A 20,004-nucleotide genomic window follows, 5' to 3' on the forward strand; every position below is an offset into this window, starting at 1 on the left:
TCAGGAACCATCCCCAGAGTTTCAGACGGTCGGTGCTTTGATTCCTGTCGATCACCAAACATTTGGGCCTTTTAGCCTTATTTGAACCTACCACTAAACCGTAATGGAATTAGAGCTGTTCAATTTTCATCCAACATGGCCCAAATCCTTTTTTCTGGACTTCAACATCTCCAAGGGATCATGGGATAGAAATAACATATATAAACGGTCAAGTATCTGGCAGTCATGAGCAACTTCAACAACCATCCTTCTCTTCTTTCTTTCAATCAAATCAATCAAAAGACCACTCCTTTATAAATAACTCTCATTTATAAATCTTTCATTCACAATGAAGTTCGCCGCTTTCTCCATCCTCACCCTCGGCCTCACCTCCGGTGCACTGGCCCAGCCCACTCGCGTTGAGCGCGATCTCCCTACCGTCACTGGGGTTCTGTCTGGAATAGGCCCCAAGGTCGAGGCCCTCGACTCTGCCGTCCAGGCCTACTCCGGTGGCGACGTCGCCAAGGTCCAGCAGGCCTCTGACAACCTGGTTGACGCCATCAACGCCGGAACCACCAAGGTCAAGGGCACCTCTGACCTCAGCACCAGCGATGCCCTCGGTCTCCCCGGCCCCGTCAACGAGCTCAAGGACAAGATCTCCACCGTCATCACCCACCTCTCCAGCAAGAAGTCCCAGCTCGTCAAGGCCGGCAAGGGTGGCCAGACCTACAGCGACTTGACCGAGCAGAAGACTGCCGCCAAGAAGCTCTCCGACACCATCGTCTCCAAGGTCCCCGATAGCTTGCAGGACCTGGCCGGCAGCATCGCTTCCGGTATCTCTGAGGCCATTCAGAAGGGTGTGAAGGAGTTCCAGGACCAGGAGGGTAAGGGCAGCTCCGGCAGCTCTAGCGGTTCGAGCGGCTCTAGCTCCTTCAGCTCCAGCTCCAGCGATTCCAGCTCCTCCAAGCAAGAGCAGGCCCCTAAGAAGGAGGCTGCCCCTGCCCCTGCTCCCTCTAGCGACTCTGCTGCTGCTAGCAAGCCTGCTCCTTCTGCTGAGCCCGCTCCTGCTTCCCAGCCCGCCCCTGCTAGCAAGCCCGTTGGTGCTTGCGCCGCTGCCTACTAAGGTGTCTTCTATGGGTGCGCTGCCCGGTCTGGATCATTCTTTATCATGGGTCAGCACCAAGTGATGGGACATTGACGTTAACGCAGGAATCGAACGTCATGGAAGTGGATTGAATTGAATGTTTATTGGCTGTGTATTTAAGCCTTTAGGTGAAATCAGACCTAATGTTGATCAAATGAACCTTCACAATGTTAGTTTTCCAAGAAAACATGTAGTTGCTAATATGAACGATCCGAACCATTTGACATTTCCACACACTCGATTTCTTGGTGTTCTCTGCAGTTTATGCTCAAATAGTTACATGGCACGAAGCAACCGATGGCTGAGAAGCCTCCTTAGATTTCATCCAGGGCATTTGAATCGCATCTCGGTCTACATAAAGTATGCGTCTGTTTTGATATGCGTACGCCGAATATCGGAAACATTTGGTCCCTCAGGAATGTTGAAGGATAAGCCGATAAGCGGAAGAATTCAACTTGAGAAATTCGGTAACGCAATGACGTCATGAATTTGTCTTCTTCGTGCTTCTGACCAATCAAGATGTACATTTGGTCAGATTTATTACAATTGTCTTCACAGGCGTATGATGAACCTCGTAGATGAACCCGTGATTCTCTGTGTTCATTCTAGCGAAATGGAGACGAATCGGTGGACTGTGATCTCATATGGCAAATCCCAATTACATTGTTTTATCCGGCGTTTTCAAAGATCCTGTAAATGCTCTCAAATGCGCAACATATATTAGCGGCTTATGCATTCGTATCAGAGTGAAAACTAAACATTGGGGTTACCACTCCAATTCATTGTGATTTAGTTTAGTTATCGTTCGGGACTACATATATATATTGCTTGAACTAGTTAAGCCACGTGAAACCCTGACATTGCACTTAGCCATTTGAATAGCAATTCGAACAACTTCATGTCAGTGACAAAATTCAAATTGACGTTGGGAACAATCTTGAGACGAATCTCCAACCGTTTACTAATATTCCGAGTGGTTGTTTCTACGTAATGTTAGGAAGGGCAGGCATTTATACTCTGTCAATCCAACAAATAAAGTTAACCGAAGTTCGCAGGTTTAGAATTCGCGAGCTCACTACATGCTTACTAGCAAGCAGTTTCAAAGATATTCTTCGGGCCATAGGTGCTGTATAGATTATTTTCTTAGTAAATGATTAATATTTTAGCCTAGTTACTCGAGATGTTTAAGCTATTTTGCGTAGTCAGTGTTGGATTCGTAAACTATACCTTTTCCGATAGCATACTCGTATACTCCTGGACCTTTTTAAAACGGCGACGGGGGTATCCGCCAACATGCACTCCCGAAATATTCTCCGACCCCCATGTTTACACACGCACGGGTCTTTGCTTGTAGGGTTGGAGAATTATGAAACACGCTGACAGGACGACGAGTCAGTGTATTCGACTCTCGATCCAATGCAGTGCCTGGACACTAGTCATTCACAGACACCTGCTGTTAGAAAGGGGCAACTGAACCCCGAGTCTAGTAGCTTACCTGCACTGGTAGTTTAAATAAGCGCGAATAGGTTGTCACATGGGAGGCTATTATTGCTGCAGGGTCGTAGACTTGTATTTTGTGTCTCGACACGAGGGCGCTTCTTGGGGAGTGATAGGCCTTGAGACAAGCTCGGTTATTTTCAATCAGCCATCTTTTATTTCGATCATCCCATCTTGCCTGTCCTCGAGCCCGCGGGACGACGGCTAGGTCCAGTAACGTTGATACCCCGGAGTAGAGATGCGATGACCTAACTCCGTATATCCGTATAGTTTATCTACTCCGTCTAACTGCCTATATAGGTAGTAGGGAAAATGGCGGTACCTTTCCAGAATTCCGACCCCTTAAAACTCCAATCCACTTATCCCACCGACAGGACATGCCACATGCCATCGCTGGCAGACCAGAGTTTTATTTTAAGACACCGAACCCTGCCAAGATTGTCAGACTTCGGCTACGGACGTTCCTTGGACGTTATTCTTGGCATAGCGCCGATCATCACCATTCAGGTACCCCATCGGGGCCCCAGCGTTTCGGGTTGAATGGCTCTCCTGGCCACTCAGAAGAATTGTTATATTTCCACTACTAAGGTTTGATACCGTTGTCCACTTTTCCGCTAGGATCCGGAGTACGACTCCTGGATGCCGTACGGGGCAATCCGTAGTCAGCACGCTGCATACGGAGCACGGAGTACTAAGTAGGATGTAGAAATAGATCCTCATCCGTGGTACTGTTCTTGTGGGAAAGCTCCGAAAAAGCTCCGAGTAGGCTACAATCCTGTTCCTGTCTATGGCATGAACATGTTTGTAACTCAGAATAGACTTCACAGTGAAAATGCTGATGCCTATAAGTGTTTGTTTTCCTTCTATCCCCTGGTTGATGCACGTAGTTGTAGTTAATGCCGTACTTGTACGCACAATACGGCGATCATGGTACGGAGTATGCTCCGTAAATATAGTCACTCCAAGCACAGACAGGCCATTGGCCAACGCTATGAACTCGGGCCTCGGAGGAATTCTTTCATTCTCGCGCCATAATTGTGCCGTAAGATCGGAATAGCATTTGCCAGCTAGTTTCCCCGTAGTGCGATGTTTCTCCGCGGTTGTAAATAGATAAAGCTCACTAATATGACATCTTTTCAATACAGTTTATCTGAACGGAGCACACTTTGGATTTTGCTTAAAGTTTCACTTGTATATGATTGTAAAGTTCATAAGGCCCGACGTTATAAAAGTTAGTTCTAAGAAAGCATATTACGGAGTATGTACAGCTATCAGTCGAAGTACCAGGTCAAGTCTCCGCCATTAACTGGTAAAAGTCTTTTGGACTCACCATCTTGCGACGGCATCCTCACTCTAAATGGCAGGGCTTTTTTTGGAGCATGTCAACCCCTGGCCTTGGGTCTTATGGGGGTTGAACGTCCGAACTGTTTCAAACCATCCCAAGCCTCGCGCTAACCATGCGGGTCCAGGAATCGATGCCCCACCACATCCCTAATTTCATTTCTGCATCTGGCTTCCGTTCTGATCATAGTTTAGCTGCTATGGACGAGCGCCTATATCAAGACCCCGAATTCCCTGGACTGGTCGACCCCAACACCTACAATCTTCTTTGAAATCCGCTCAATAGCCCTCGTCCTATTCCGCAGCATGAAGCTTCTTTCAACCAGTCTCGCCGCCCTCTTGGGACTTGCGCACCTCGGCGCTGCCCAGAAGGTCTCTGGCGCCGCTCAGGGTTTCGCCTCCGGTGTTACCGGTGGTGGTGATGCTGAAGGACAAGAGCCCAGCGACATCGACCAGCTCAAGGAGTGGCTGACCGACGACACCCCCCGTGTCATTCTCCTCTCCAAGGAATACGACTTCACCGAATCCGAGGGTACCGACAGCGGAAACGTCTGTGCCTCTTGGGGCGAGGGAGAGAGCTGCCAGAAGATCATCCAGGACGACTGTGGCAGTGACCCTGCCTCCACTGGCACCTGGTACAAGGCCGCGAAGACCCCCATCGATGTCGCCTCCGACAAGACCCTCCTTGGTGTCGGAGACAGCGCCGCCATCAAGGGTAAGGGTCTGCGATTCCGCGGTGATGTCTCCAACATCATCGTCCAGAACATCCACGTGACCGACCTGAACCCTGAATACGTCTGGGGAGGTGATGCTATCACCTTCGACGGCGCCGATCAGATCTGGATTGACCACGTCACGGTACGTTTCCTTGAGAAGTGAACCCAGATGCACCGTTCTCACTAACCCGCATAGACCGCTCGCCCTGGTCGCCAGCACTACGTCTTCGGCTTCAACCCCAGCAAGCGTATCACCCTCTCCAACAACTTCATCGACGGCGAGAGCCCCTACTCGACCGGCTGCGGCGACAAGCACCACTACTGGACCTTCGAGATGGTCGGCGAAGACGACCAGATCACCCTCCAGAACAACTACATCTTCAGCACCGCCGGCCGCAGCCCCGCCCTCAGCGGCGGCACTCTCCTGCACGCCGTCAACAACGTCTGGGAGGACAACAACGGCCACGCCCTCGAGGGCGGCGACGACGGTGCCCGCGGCATCTTCGAGGGTAACGCTTTCATCAGCGTCAACCAGGTCATTGGCGACTACGCTGGCCGCATCTTCACGGCCCCTGAGTCTGCCCTTGACCAGTGCCAGTCTGCCCTGGGCCGTGCCTGTGAGGCCAACGTCGTCTCTGACTCGAACGACTTCACCGAGTCCACCGATACTTCGTTCTTCTCTGACTTCGAGGGCCTGGAGATTGCTCCTGCTACTTCGGCCAGCGAGGCCCAGTCTAGCGTTCCTAACAACGCGGGTGCTGGCAAGCTCTAAATTATCTCTGATAATACTTTGTACACTTTCTAATGGGCTTATCCCTTTACATGGGATGACTGAGTGCGAATGTGTTGATTTTCGAGTGTAATTATTTATTTCTTGACAAAGTCTATTCTTTTCTATAACACAGAACTTGTTTCGGCTTTTTTCTTTTAAAAAAGAAAAGTCCATAATTGTTATATCTCCCCCATAACTAGATATGCAGTGACGGCTTTTTCCACCCATCCTGTAACACCAGCTGGAAGCTCTTAACAATTCTTTGCACTGGTACTGGGTATTCTGTGCACTGCGACATGCAATTTGCAGTTTGATTTTGAATTTATTTTATTTCATTCTTGCTCTCTCGTTCTGTTCTTGCTTTTTTTCTGTCCTGCTTATGGGAGCTTATCGGTTTGATATTACAATACAGCTCCCCTTCCCAGACTCAACACCTGTATTACCTTCATGTGACTATGAAGAGAGTTATCTCAATGGTCACCCTCGCGCAGAAACCCATATCAATGTGACCTCTCTCAATAAAGATCCGGCAAGATACCTGGGTCGCTTTGAACAAAACCTGTTATGCAAAACTCAAAAAGCGGCAGTTGACGTCAGCAACTGTGCGATTGCGGACTGGGCTTTTGAAATGATAAGATGCACTGTCACTAAAAATGACCCGCGCAGCGTTCTCGTTTGCCACTTATCGGCCTTGACATTGGCCAAGCTAAAGCGGAAAGAGGCTAAAGCATTTCAGGGATCACGAGAGATTCTATACATATGAAGCGAACATTATCAGGCAATCAAATCGTTCCAGTTCAGCCATTGCTTAAATCGAGTAAGCCGTAGATAGGCCTGGATCCTTGGCGATGGGATTAAATCTTACCCCAGGCTCACGCGGGGTTGAGGAAGCTTTCTTGGACACGTTCTCAATTCATTTCTTGCTCGCTTGGTCGCATTAACAGACTCCTGTGCCAAAATGCCGGAGCCGACAGTGAAGGGGCTGGTCAGTCCTTTTCAACTGGTGAGGTGACTCCGTGGCATATACTTTACTTGTCATAGCTAATGGGTTCCATTCAACTAGCCCGTCAGCGCTTCTCTCGACGAAAGCGAATGGGGATCTATTCTCCAACCGTATCTTAAGAATGCGTTGGTATCCCAGGGACAGTATACTGGGCATGAAATCAGCCGCCATCTTGACTTCTTCTGCGATTATGTAGTCCGCTGGTTGGGTCCTGGTCCCATGTACGACTCCGGCACAGTGAAAGCCCAGTTCCCTTCATCGCTAACGAATGACCACACGCCTTTCGAGTTGAGCCTGTGCTGGAAGAGCAACAAACAGAAAGGACGGCCGGTTGTTCGCTATGTGACGGATGTCATTCCTCCAAATCTAGAAGCGTCTCGGATGGCTGCATTTGAAGCAGCCCTTACTGTCATCGGGACGCTTGAACAAGCAAGTATAAGATGTGCTAGCGATGGACTGGACCTACGTATCTTTCCGAAATTATGGACGAAGGCCACTAAGGAAATGATTGAATTTGAGCACCAAGCTCACGGTTCAACCGCCTGCTCCAGGTGTTCGCCATCCGGAGTCTTCGTCGCATTTGATCTGGTCGCTTCGGAGGCATTTGGCAAGCTCTACTGGCTATTTCCAGTATGTCTGACCACGTCTGAAGTATGTCAGGGTATCATGCGTACGCTACGCTCATGCATTGAGGCCGAACCCGGTTTCTCGACGGTCGTGAGTAGCTGGACAAAGGTCCAGCAATATATCAGCCAGTATCCAGGCGTGCTGCAACCGCGCATGCTGTCAATCGATACGACTAGATACCCGCAGTGGCGAGTCAAGGTTTACGTGCGGTGTATCTTCCACAACACAAATCGTTTCGAATATCTCGAGCCTCATTTAACACTAGGAGGTGCTATTAGCCCTCCGGAATCATTCCAAGAGACATGTAGGAGCTCGTGGACGTCTCTCACAAGTCAAGACCGGGATGATGTTCCAGGCATAGGGCCGAAATATTGTCTGCTTATGTATGACCTCCCGGCGGGAGCGATGCAGAAGATGTCGGCGAAGTTGTACGTTATGTGTCAGGAGATTCCTCGGGTCGATTCATTTATCGCTCGGTGTCTTTATGATAGCTGCACGGTTTTGCAGAGTGCTGAGATTATAAAGTATGTCTTCTTAACCGAAATTGAGGCTCTCCTTGTTGACATCCTCGAACAGGGAAATGAGTCAATCTTCTGACCCTACTGCATATATCTGCGAGTAAGCATGTCTTCCCAGATATGTAACTTGGTTGATTTCCGTGCTGATATCGTGGAGTAGAATTGGATTGGCTCCGAGAGACATTGACACTGAGGTGTCTATTTATTGCAGCCCAAGTTATTCGGCACAATGGAGCTGGCGGGATAAAATCGAGGCAAATGGCTACATGAAGAAGAAACGTAGGGTTATTCCAAGGAAGTCGGAGTAGCCTGTTAGTTAGTTACGTTGATTAATCTGAGGGTCCTCGGCGAGGGTGCTCTATATCCCAAATCCGTAACAAAGACGTAGCATACTCACCCACGCAAGGGATGAAAAACAACTAAAGAATTCCTTCCGCCTACTCAATCCAGAACCGAGGCAATCAACTTCTGCATTGATCAATCAACACTTCGAACCGACTGCCCAAGTGGGTCCCTTGGCATTGCGACGCGAAAACGAGGCAAAAAACACGACCTGCCCGACACCGCATCCAACATCCTCCACCAGCAGGCACCGGCCATGGGACTCGCACGGCACCAGACGGCCGTCTCGCGCATCGCCAGCACCATCCGCGGCTTCTACGAGCGCAAGGAACCCTTCCGCATCAACCACGGCTCGACCAACAGCACCCGCCCCATCCGCCGCGACCGCCAAGTCGACATCGGCGACCTCCGCAATGTCCTCCGCGTCGATCCGAGCACGAGACGCGCTCTTGTCGAGCCCAATGTCCCCATGGATAGACTGGTCGAGGCGACTATGAAACATGGCCTGGTGCCGCCGGTGGTGATGGAGTTTCCGGGCATCACGGCGGGGGGTGGCTTTGCGGGAACGGCGGGCGAGAGCTCGAGTTTCAAGTATGGGTTTTTTGATAAGACGATTCATTCGGTGGAGATGGTGTTGGCGGATGGGAGTGTCGTCAAGGCGTCGGAGACTGAGAATGCGGACTTGTTCCATGGCGCGGCCGGTGCGGTGGGCAGTTTGGGCGTCACGACGTTGATCGAGTTGCAGTTGATCGAGGCGAAGAAGTTCGTCAAGGCCACGTATCATCCGCAGCGCAGTGTCGGGGACTCGGTCCATTCGGTGCATGAGCATACGTTGAACGACCGGAATCACTACGTCGATGGGATTGTCTATGGGCCGGAACACGGCGTGGTTATCGCTGGTGAAATGGCGGACGAGTTGCCCTCCGCGGCTCAGGTGCAGACCTTCAGTCATGCCTGGGACCCCTGGTACTATCTACATGTGCAGGAGAAGACGAGAAAGTCTGGCGGCCCCGTAACGGACTATATCCCGCTGGCGGAGTATCTGTTCCGCTATGACCGCGCTGGGTTCTGGGTGGGCCGGTCTGCCTTCCATTACTTTAACTTCCCCTTCAACCGACTGACGCGGTGGTGGCTGGATGATTTCCTGCATACACGCATGCTCTACAAGGCCCTGCACGCCAGCGGGGAGTCAAGCCGATACGTGGTTCAGGACCTGGCGCTGCCGTACTCCACGGCCGAGTCGTTTATCGACTACACCGGCGAGAAACTGGGAATCTGGCCGTTGTGGCTGTGTCCGCTGAAGCAGAGCCCGGCACCGACGTTCCATCCACACGAGACCACCGTGAAAAGCGAGGGTTTCACTCCCGGCCAGATGTTGAACATCGGAGTTTGGGGATTCGGACCTAAGGACCCGGACACGTTTGTCGCGGCCAATCGGGACCTTGAACGCCGGCTGCGGGAACTCGGTGGCATGAAGTGGTTCTATGCGCACACTTACTACAACCAGGACGAGTTCTGGGGCATGTACGACCAGAAGTGGTACGAAGGATTGCGGCAGAAGTACTCGGCGCAGACCCTGCCGAGTGTGTACGATAAGATCCGCATCGATGTGGACGCGGATCGAAAGGAGCGCAGTGAATCGTGGGGCCGCAAGCTGCGTGATATCTGGCCCCTAGGTGGGCTTTGGGGTATTCACAAGGCGATCCAGAGCAAGGATTACTTTATTCATCGGAATTCGGAGTGGAAATGGAAGGGATAAACCATGTATTATATGTAATAGGGGCCGAGGGTTGTATATCAGCTCGATAGACTTGTATAGCTAGAGATAGACCAATATACTGGATATGAACACACAGGACCCTTCGCAAATAAACAGTGGGAGATTTATTGAGCTCGGGTTCGATGTCGCCACTCGGGTTCAACTCGATCCAAAGGTTCAACTTAATCCGAAGGTTCAAACTCAATCCAAAGCCGAAGGGTTCAACTCAACCCTCACAGAACCGCCTGGAATCCGCAGGAATTCGACATGGGTTGAACCTAGACTTCGGCAAAACCCATTGATGGGTTTTACATGGGTACCCATGGGTCCTGCCGAAGTCTAGTTGAACCCTTTTAACCATCAATCCTTTTAATAGTCTCTGTTTACGTTCATTGGTGTATAAAAAAGGGGATCTCTAAAAGCACAAACGTAGAATATATTATATTTTTGCTCACTCACATATTTACTCTCTATGGATTGTCGTAAGCACAAAGATTGCAGCAGAAGCATCCTAATTAAGAGGTTTGATTTCGCCACTCGACCCGGGGTTTAACTCAATCCAAAGGTTCAACTCGACCCGCGCAGAACCCGTTTCAGAACCGCTTAGAATCCGCGGGAATTCGGCGTGAGTTGAACCCTTCTACCGCCAATCGATTCGTAGTCTCTGTTTACATTTATCGGTACGTAAACCGAGAGAGACCTATAGGAAAACAAACTTATAATAATTTTCCTAGGCTCAATCCTAAGCTAGCAAAGGATCTAAATTGACTACTCACACATTCACCTTCTATAAATAGTCGTAAGTCTAAATATTGCTGTTAAAGAATCCAAATGTAGGGGTCTATTATCTCAAAGATACGTGATAACTGCTGGTGACTGATCTACTATTGCCCTAACGGCTGATCTGGCCATAAGTAGTAATATTAATACTGTTTGAACATACAGACGATCAAGATAGTAGGCAAAGTTCCACAGTTTGTGGAGACCAAAATTAGATAGAGACATGCTGCAACCCTCTTGCGGAATGACAAAGAAAAGGCCACACGCGATGAAAAGGAAAAAAGGAAAGAAAAAGGAACGGAATCGCTTAAAGTGAATAGAGGCTGATTCAAGGCAGAAATCTATCTCATTGGAGGCATGGCCGATGTAAGTCATGCAAGTCTACCCACTGGGACGCTGAAACACGTAGGGCTGACGGCACGTGGCATCGCAGAGACCTAATCACACCCATGCGATTTGTTTGGCACAGAGCTCCAGAGGAGAAAAGCTCTCTTCTCAAATTACACGCCAAGCAGCACTGCAAGATGTAGCCCAGATGTATGACATCATATAGGGCTGGGCAAGGCCAGCCGAGAACATTGGCATCGCCATGTTGCCGTCCCTCATAGGGCATCAAACGCAACCTCAGCCGTCCTAAGCCCTTGGCCCTACGTAGCTGATGAAATTTCTACCAGCCCTCAGGCAGCCGTCTGCTGGACTTAATGGGTTTTCTTCTTGCAATTCTCTCGTTGCCGTCTCCGAGTAACCCCCATCGCAGCAGGACTGAATCCACCCCATGGCGTCCCCGGACCAGCACCTCACCGCCGACGAAATCAACCAGTTTCTCGACGACCTTGACACAAACGGTGATGGCACGATCGATTACGAGGAGGTAGAGCAGAAGCTCGACCAGGTGTATAAGGAGATCGCCCCGGTTCCGAAGCGCCACCACCTGCACCATGATAGCAAACGAGACGATGCGCGACACGCCTTCCTGCGCCATATAATCGGCTCCGATCAGAGACGTATATCGCGGGCGAATATGTTCCAGCGAGTGCAAGAATGGCAGATCCCCTCGCTTCAGACGGAGTCCAAAAATGACCAGGACGAGAACAGCTACGTTCACAGCCTGTCCTTGTGGCGACGCATCCGCGCCTACTGGAGCGTCCATGGTCCCAAGATTCTCTTCCTCATGCTGGTCGTCTCCATGCAGTTGGCATTCGGCATTTGGCAGCTCGTCAAGTACCTCACGACCATGCAGTATCGACACGCGTTCGGATGGGGCGCCGTCCTGGCAAAGACTTGCGCCGGCTTACTCTACCCGACATTTTTCTTCCTCCTACTAAGCATGTCCCGATATTTCTCGACTTTTCTGCGCAAGTTCTATTACGTCTCGAGGTTCGTCAATTGGGATCTTTCGCAGTCGTTTCATATTAAGATGTCGATTCTCGCGCTGGGGTTGGCCTCGTTGCATGCTATTGGACATCTCACGGGCTCCTTCCTCTACGCTAGTAGACCGGCGCAGGAGGAGAAGGTTGCTATAGTGCTGGGGCCGGATGCGGTTCCTCGTCCCTATGAGGACTACGTGGCTACCCTGCCGGGATGGAGCGGCGTCGTGTGTCTGGCATTGTTCTGGACCCTCGCGTTACTGAGCACGCCGGTCGTGCGACGCCGGAGCTACGAAGCCTTCCAAATCGGTCACCTGCTCATGTACCCCATGATAGGTCTGCTGATGGCCCATGGCACGGCCGGACTCCTACAGTGGCCGATGCTAGGCTACTGGCTTGCGTTCCCGACACTGCTGATTCTCGTGGAGCGCGTAATCCGCGTTGCGCTGGGTTTCCATCGCATCCCGGCTACTTTGAAGGTCATGGATGCGGATACCGTCGAGATCAAAGCGACAATCCCTAGCGAGCGCATCTGGAAGTATGAAGCAGGACAGTATATTTTCCTTCAGGTCCCGAAGCTTAGTCTCTTCCAGTGGCACCCATTCACGGTCTCAGTGTGCATCGGTCACGAGATGCAAGTCCACATCAAGACGGACGGCGACTGGACTGGCCGATTGAGAGATCTAGCTGAGGGTCCGCCGCCAACGCAAATTGAAGTCGGCATCAATGGCCCGTTTGGTGCCCCGGCACAGCGTTTCTATGACTTCAGCCACAGTATTGTAGTGGGCGCTGGCATCGGCGTGACGCCATTCTCGGGTATCCTGGCTGATCTACAGGCCCATGATGACCAAGCCCATACTGTATCTGACGAGACTACCGACTCGGATGCATCCGGCGAGAAACCGCCACAGCCGGATAGCTCCTCGGGACAGGTTGATCCTGCCTCGCCGTCGTCAGACGAACCCTCTCCTATTGCCGACGATTACCGCCGCGTCGACTTCCACTGGATCGTCCGCGACAGAAACTATCTCCTCTGGTTCTCGGATCTGCTGAACTCCGTTTCTCGATCACAGATGCGACACCGTGCTCAAGAGGGAACACCACATCTCGACATTCGAATTCAAACATACGTGACGCAGCGACGCAAGAAGATCACAACGCACGTTTACCGCTGGCTTCTCGAAATGCACCGCACTGAGGAGCACCCCGAGTCGCCGCTTACCGGACTCATCAACCCGACTCATTTCGGACGGCCGGACTTCATTGAGGCGCTGGACGCGCATTACGAGGATATGCGGAAGGTGAAGGCATCCATGACGAAGCGGGAGCTGGATTCAAGGGAACGGTTGAAGATCGGGGTCTTTTTCTGCGGGGCGCCTATGATCGGTGAGATTTTGGCGGATCGTTGTGCGGCGCTATGTGCGAGGGGCCGAGAGGATGGAAGCAGGATTGAGTATCATTTTGTGACGGAGGTTTTTGGTTGATGGTCGTATGGAAAGGGGGTATTCTTGGTTTCAGGGTTTTTGGGTATTGATTCGCATGAGTTGTCTCGACTAAGATTCTTAATTCTAGTGCTTCTTGTTAAAACAGAAGACAGTTAATATAAAGTGTCACTTCTTACAGTTGAGCTTCTTCAGCGGGTTAGGCTCGACTTTATTATAACTTATTTATCCGTACTAATTCGAACAACAAGATGGCTCCATTCAATGTCCTAGTACCCATTTCGCCAGATCAACTACAACTTAATCGTCCACATTTCCGGGGACACTGTATTTAAGTGGTGTTGACGGTCTGATGCCGCCCAAGGCGGGGCAAGCTATCGAATAGCCTATCCATGGGGCCAAATAGTATGTAAGCAGTCCAGTGTCATGCTCAGTCTTGTCCTTCTTTTGAACGCAGCTTGCCATTGCCCGTCAAGAATCCCTGAGATAACGCTGTTGAGGGTGGAAGCCTATTTTTGCGGCGGCAAAGTGTGTAGCATTAAGTCTCCAGGTATATGAACTCATTTGAAAAGGTAATGTTTCCGATATGTTTCGTTTTTTCAAAAATGTCCGATGTTAACAATTCATCCGTTAAGCAGGATGGACGCCAGCCTCAAAAGGGTAGTGCACATGTTCTTGCCAAGCCCTAATTTTCCTGGCCAAAGTCACCACTTTTAGCGAAGGAGTGATGGAAAGAGATATAGCACAGTTTATACCTGCCACTATATAGCGCATTGTTTCTCTCATGCCCCCAAGAAGCATAAGTTTGGGATGCTAGATAGCGAGGATTTGATCGAGACATGATGTTGTTCATTCTCGGAAACATTCTGTCTCACGTCCTCAAACTACGAATTCATCCTCGTTAGGGTCGTGTAAAAAGGTAGAGAAAGGGTTTAGTCGCAAGTACAGCTGACTATATATTGTGCAACATAGTTCAGTACTTGCTGGTGAGGTCCAACGCCATAGCTTAGTTGATGGGGGGAGTTTCCTATTCAAAGGCATCACTATTAGGGTTGTCTTTGGCTAATGATTCCTCTCGGCCTCTGCCCTAGAGAGTAAAAGGGGACAGATGTGAGATAACAAGAGTCTAGTATTGAATTTACAAGTGGCGTGTTGACTTTCAGGTGACTCTGATTATGTATGGTGCCGCCGTTCTGTAGTACATCTATGCAGTTGATGGCATTCGCATCATCTCCCTTTCATCACGAACAAGCTTAAGCAATCGCTTATTATAACCAATATTAGTACACTCTGCTGCCTTAAACGATGAAAACAAATCAAGGTCACGACTGATACTTTGATTAGTTCAGTGGCGAACTGGCCACCTGAACCCCTGTGTCTAGGCCTCGCCAAGCCGTGCTATTATTATTCGACTTTATGGCGTGTAGTACCTTTGGCTGTATGATGGCTTTTGTGGCTCTTCAGCTGACATTGCATGCCCGCTGCATGTCATTCATTCAGCTCTAGTTTCTGCAAACTAGCCGACGAATCCGAGCGATTCCGCGACGCCCCGGATGGCAAACTACTTCGACCTGAGCACTTCTTGGCCAATAAATTGGTGGATTAACAGTCAGGACTATTAATCCGTGGAACAATTTCTTGGGCGAGCTGAATAAGGACGTTGTGGTGAGCTGAGCTACTGAGGGGTCGAAATACAGCTGTATGTTGGTTCAGCTAGCCCTGTATACCATCTACGGAACTTAGATCAAAATGGCGATATAAAGACTGCCCAAATCAAAGTGTTGGAAAAGGATGTTTTAACAACCAACTCTCCTGTCCAATCCAACACATACCAACCCTTTACATCTTGCTCCCTACGAAATTATACCACCCCTGACCACCACCATGCCCATCAAAAGCAAACAAATCACCCCTCTCCCCCGCCCAACATGGCTCGACAAAGCCGGCATGAGCAAAGGCGTCGACCACGACCGACACCACCTCGGCATAGTCCTCGCCCCCGGCCAAACTATCAAAGCGCGCCAAACCAACCCCGCGTTCAAAAGCGACCTGACCCTTCGCCTTCTCAACGACGACGCACACACCGAGACGTCCAAAAAATTCGGGACTAGCTGGACCTCTGTCTCTGTTAATTCCGTGTCCGTTCCCTTCATCGATACTCCCTATTATGACAAACCTGAGGGAAATGTGCAGCCCGTCGTGGAATACGATTTCCCCGATGGGTCTAAGACCCTACCGATCTACCGCAAGGGAGACGATGAGAAGGCGTTCTTCGCGCTCTGGGATAGCGTGGGGGCGGAGTTCGCGCTGATCAACTCGGCGGTTGCGAGCGTCTTGGTTCCGGTCGTGGATAAGGAGGCGCTGAGACATAAGAGTATCGACGGGTTGATCGAGTACTATGAGTCGCTCTTTGCATTTTATAACTCGCTTGCTGGTTTGTCTTTTGAGCCGGAGTTCGACTCAGACTTGAATATCTCGAACCGCTACTTCATGAAGGCGGATATCCATGGCGCTGGGGGTGCGTACTATGGTCATGAGTGGACGGCAGCGTCGACGAACGCTATCAAAGGCTGGTGGCTTGATCCGTTGGCGACGAACTGGGGAAATTTGCATGAGATCGGCCACGGATATCAGGCTTCGTTCAGGAATGATCGGTACTTCTGGAACGGGGAGGTGTCGAATAACATCTACGCCGCTTGCTACCAGAGCGCGATGCTGGGTGATCGCAAGTATAAGGAAGGTTGGCTATACAATTACGGGAAGCAGGCGCAGGTTGAGAAAGGTATCACCGACAACAGTCAGGCTAAGCTTGGTCTGAACGAGTGGGATCTGCGTGCGAAATTGTACTTCCTGGTGATGATGATCGACAAGGCTGGCTGGGACTCGTTCGCCGATTTCAATCGTCAGTATCGCCTGGCCAGCAATAGTCCCGGGTTCAAGGTCGCTGATTATTTGATTCTGGATATGCTGTCTGAAAGCTTCATTCGAGTGGCGAATTTGGATGTCACGCCTTTTGTTCAGTTGTGCAATGGTGTAATCTCGTCTACGCAGCTCCAGCGCAATCATTTCAGCCAGGCGAGAGCAGTTTACCCCTTGAGTGGTCTAGTGGAGAGCGACACTTTGACCAAGCTGCAGACAGAGCTCAAATTACAAAGTCCTCTCGACCTGGTCGAAGTGTCGCAGCTGCTGGCCAGTGGTGTGACAGGCGACGTTCGCCTGAGCTTGAACATCAATGATTTCAGTCAGATTTATGGGAAATCGATCTTGCTGCTGGTCGGCTCCCGCGTTGTACGGAACGTCATGATTCAAGAGTCGGTGGTCAGCCTGTCTGGTTTGACAATTGGCGCGTATACTCTAAGATTGCCGACTGGGAGGAATGACAAATACCAGACGCCCAACGACCGCTATCTAGTGGTTAAGCCCGGACTGGAAGAAGTCAAGGTCGACTTCGAACCTAAGACTGGATCCTTGGTAGTCTCGCAGGAGATCAAGCTGTTGGGGCTCGGAGACGATCTATTCAGCACCATCCAAGTCGATCAAGTCAACCACATTGTGGAAGTCGCCGTCACCGAGAAAGAACCACACTCGTACTTTGGAGACCAGACTTATGCTCAAATCATCATCAAGGATAAGTCTGGCACCGAGAAACTTCGCGTTACCATGCCAGGTAAAGGTGCAACGTTGAGCAATGATAAGATCCCGTTCGAACCGGGCTACACCCTTGAAGTCCATCACGAAGAACCCAGCCACCGCATCCAGCTGAGTCCTGACTTCGACGGAGTAATTGACCACACCAAGAAGATCAACACCTTCGAGATAACGGCCAGTGGGCTGAAGAACCAAGCGTTAAACAACGACCCCTTGAAAGCACTGCTGCCTCGGATTGAAGCAGCGGCGACAGAACTGCGCAGTCGACCCTTCATGCTACGCGCAGATTCTCCCGCTAAACTAGACATCTGGCTGGCAATCAACCTATATTCCGGATCTCAGCGGGACGATCTGCTCAAACAATACGCCGACTGTCTCCCGACAGACAACGACCCTCCGGTGGAAGGTCTAGGCAACGCGTTTACAGTCGACTTTAAGGGCATCGGCGATCGTCAGTTCTTGAAGGTTGACGTGGACCTAAACACTAGGAAGCTCACAGTCCACCTGGAGTCCGGCGTGGCACACCACTACTTCGATGACACTTATGCATCGTTGCAGTACATAGACGCTGACGGCACCGAGCAGCTGAACCTGGATATCAAAGGCAGCAAAGACCAGAAGGCTGGACAGTGGCCGTTTCCGATTTCCGGGTATGGCGAGGAGGTGTTGAAGATCAGGCATGAGGAGCCGAAGAATCGCCTGGTGGTGACCAACAACATGCAGAATCGACGCCTGTCTGATCGAGAGAAGTTGCAGGATTATCGGATCACACCCACTGGACTCGAGCTTATTCAGTGAGTGGACGGTGATGACGATGGGTTATACATTCGGGGCTTGAAGGATCATCTGTTAATCTTTCCCAATGCTTCTTTCACTGCTCCTTTTTCTGTCAAACTGAGAAATGTTTTCAATGATAGCACTGCTTGTTGGTTCCACGTGCTTTTCCACCATGAGTAGGGGAATAAGTCACAATCATTAAGATGAATAGTCCCAGATTCACTGTAAGGCACTGCTTTCAAGCTCATGGGAATCGTCATAGTTAATAAGAAGCATTGTGAGCTTTGGGGACAGATGCAACCCTTCCTGCACAGATACGATTCTCTCCGGCTTTCTCCGTGTCTTGACACATCACCATCATCCATCTTTGTGAATGAGTCCGATCGGGTCATGTAGCTGTATACATTATTTATTCTCTCTGAATGTCCTGGTTGACTGTTCGCCACGTTCTGTCTGTGGCGATCGCATGCCGGGAAGCTTCTCTATTGGCTGTAGTTCTTCGCACTTCCAGTAGCGGCTTCGTGCATGTATGTAGGTCACTCGACTTGCCAATCATACTCGACTCTCCCACACCACGTCCAACGCAGAGGTCCGAGCCCAAAACCAGAGGACGCAACACAACTCCCCACCAGCAGTCTGCAGTCCTTCTCACTCTCGATACCGCGAGCTTCCACAATGTCCGCGCAAAAGGAGTACCTTAATGCAAAGGACTTCGAAGCCGGTGAGCATGGCATGGTTTACTATGAGGTGACCACAGCCCAAAATGAGGCAGATGCTGACTAGACTCTCAAAGGACTTGTGGAACTCGATGCCGAGATGGGTCGTTCTGAATGGCTCGTTGCATTTGCTCCTATCCGAATCCTGACGGCGGGCGGGTTCCTCGCAGTGTCTTATTTCAAATGTCGCGACAGCACAGGGGATCTTGACTACCTGATTGAGCCAGAATTTGTGGGAGACAAGGACATCCAGAGTGCTCTTGACGCTGCCATCCAGAATGTCTCATTCCGGCTAGAGTTTAATAGAGATTGGGTGAATCAAGCCATGGCCATCTTCGTGACCAAGAAAACCAGACAAACCCTGTTTGAACAGGCAGAGAAACAGGGCATAACGCTGTTCAAGGGAGAAAACTTGGAAGTTCTCGCGGCTCCGATCGAATGGGCCCTCGAGCGCAAGTTGCGAAGAATCCACGCAACGAATCGGGACCGAAAAGCTGAATTGGATATGGTGGATGCGATAACCTTCTTGAAACACCTGAGGGAGCGCAACAACGGGCCTCTGGACCTGGAGTTGGTTCGGACAATGAATATGAACCAGTTCGACGTTATACCTGACCATCGCACATTGCAGCAGGTTGCCGACGCATATCGTCAAAAGTACGAGGAGGAGATTTTTCAGTAGGCCTTGTTTTCTGGCTCGGAGACTTTACCATATCCATCCGTCTCAGATGGTGTAAAGCCAGCCTGTGTTTGTGATGATATTGCGCTTGGCGAAATTGGGTGCTTTGCCGTTCTCTTCAAGGACCAAATTCCCTTCCGAATCCAGTGACTCTGGCGGTACCGATACGCTCAGCAAGTCCTTGTCAATCGGCGGAACCTTCTCCGTCCAAAGAGGCAGCTCCTCGGGAGTAAAGGGGGGCCACGGGTCTCCGTCTTCCTCCCGATAAACATGCTCCTTGTTTCTCCGCAGTCCTAGGCTCAGTCGCCAATTAACTGCTTCGTGCAATTCCTCGACGATAGAGGCAATGATCGCGTAGCGGAGCGGATCTGGATCGTTTGGGTCGGGTATATCTTTCAGCTTCCAGTCCCGTCGAAAGAAAAAGTATTCTGTTTCCCATCCCATTAGCACATACCGATCGGCGAGGTGGAGCTCGTAAAGTCGGTAAATAGATCGTAGCGGCGTGTCCCGCATGCGCCAGATAGGAATATCTCGAAGGTTATGAATATCACCGAACCGGGATAGAATGATGCCCGTCTGGTTTTTCTTGTCCTCGACGAGTGATCGCAGAGGAAACGGGCCGGGGATTGGAAAATACCACGAGGGATACGGAATGAACAGGCGGAGAAGCGCAAACAGAGGGTATTTGTGCTGATGACTGAGTCGGATGTAACTAGCCCGTAGTCGGAGAGGTGAGTGTGCGTAGCGAAGCCATAATCGAAAGCGTGTCCACAGAGACAGGTTGGGACGGCGACGAGGAGGCATTGCTGGCCTCGAGATGTGCGCAAGTCAAGATGAAGATGGCGGTCTCCGATTTCCCGCCGCGACGGTCACGAGAGAGTCATGTGACCGTTCCCC

The 20,004-nt window shown here is 50.6% G+C and overlaps 8 protein-coding genes across 8 annotated transcripts; 7 read left to right on the forward strand and 1 right to left on the reverse strand.

The window, feature by feature from the left end:
- Positions 1-328: 328 nt before the first annotated feature.
- On the forward strand, positions 329-1,102 carry P170DRAFT_483705 (cell wall mannoprotein 1 family protein; the record flags this gene model as incomplete). The annotated part of the gene is made up of 1 exon (XM_024853906.1): positions 329-1,102. The coding sequence occupies one exon, from the start codon at positions 329-331 to the stop codon at positions 1,100-1,102; it is 774 nt and encodes a 257-aa protein (XP_024710208.1).
- Positions 1,103-4,196: 3,094 nt separating this feature from the next.
- On the forward strand, positions 4,197-5,517 carry P170DRAFT_452486 (polysaccharide lyase family 1 protein). The gene is made up of 2 exons (XM_024851278.1): positions 4,197-4,819; positions 4,874-5,517. Exons 1-2 carry the CDS (start codon positions 4,268-4,270, stop codon positions 5,447-5,449), a joined length of 1,128 nt encoding a protein of 375 aa, XP_024710209.1. The 5' UTR covers positions 4,197-4,267; the 3' UTR covers positions 5,450-5,517.
- Positions 5,518-6,366: 849 nt separating this feature from the next.
- Positions 6,367-7,944, forward strand: P170DRAFT_505554 (uncharacterized protein). Its single transcript, XM_024854298.1, has 4 exons — positions 6,367-6,452; positions 6,513-7,603; positions 7,656-7,697; positions 7,758-7,944. Exons 1-4 carry the CDS (start codon positions 6,408-6,410, stop codon positions 7,903-7,905), a joined length of 1,326 nt encoding a protein of 441 aa, XP_024710210.1. The 5' UTR covers positions 6,367-6,407; the 3' UTR covers positions 7,906-7,944.
- A 237-nt stretch (positions 7,945-8,181) lies between these two features.
- On the forward strand, positions 8,182-9,788 carry P170DRAFT_432438 (FAD-binding oxidoreductase). Its single transcript, XM_024848262.1, has one exon. It carries the CDS (start codon positions 8,196-8,198, stop codon positions 9,696-9,698), a length of 1,503 nt encoding a protein of 500 aa, XP_024710211.1. The 5' UTR covers positions 8,182-8,195; the 3' UTR covers positions 9,699-9,788.
- A 1,465-nt stretch (positions 9,789-11,253) lies between these two features.
- Positions 11,254-13,417, forward strand: P170DRAFT_452488 (uncharacterized protein; the record flags this gene model as incomplete). The annotated part of the gene is made up of 2 exons (XM_024851279.1): positions 11,254-11,323; positions 11,354-13,417. 2 exons carry the CDS (start codon positions 11,254-11,256, stop codon positions 13,327-13,329), a joined length of 2,046 nt encoding a protein of 681 aa, XP_024710212.1. The 3' UTR covers positions 13,330-13,417.
- Positions 13,418-14,989: 1,572 nt separating this feature from the next.
- Positions 14,990-17,864, forward strand: P170DRAFT_432439 (peptidase M60, viral enhancin protein). The gene has a single exon (XM_024848263.1). The coding sequence runs from the start codon at positions 15,172-15,174 to the stop codon at positions 17,731-17,733; it is 2,562 nt and encodes an 853-aa protein (XP_024710213.1). The 5' UTR covers positions 14,990-15,171; the 3' UTR covers positions 17,734-17,864.
- Positions 17,865-18,384: 520 nt separating this feature from the next.
- On the forward strand, positions 18,385-19,524 carry P170DRAFT_432441 (uncharacterized protein). Its single transcript, XM_024848264.1, has one exon. The coding sequence runs from the start codon at positions 18,529-18,531 to the stop codon at positions 19,108-19,110; it is 582 nt and encodes a 193-aa protein (XP_024710214.1). The 5' UTR covers positions 18,385-18,528; the 3' UTR covers positions 19,111-19,524.
- On the reverse strand, positions 19,153-19,911 carry P170DRAFT_470348 (uncharacterized protein; the record flags this gene model as incomplete). The annotated part of the gene is made up of 1 exon (XM_024852744.1): positions 19,153-19,911. One exon carries the CDS (start codon positions 19,909-19,911, stop codon positions 19,153-19,155), a length of 759 nt encoding a protein of 252 aa, XP_024710215.1.
- Between the last annotated feature and the right edge of the window lie 93 nt (positions 19,912-20,004).

Source organism: Aspergillus steynii, assembly GCF_002849105.1.
Source record: "Aspergillus steynii IBT 23096 chromosome Unknown P170scaffold_1, whole genome shotgun sequence".
In the NCBI taxonomy this organism is placed as follows: domain Eukaryota; kingdom Fungi; phylum Ascomycota; class Eurotiomycetes; order Eurotiales; family Aspergillaceae; genus Aspergillus; species Aspergillus steynii.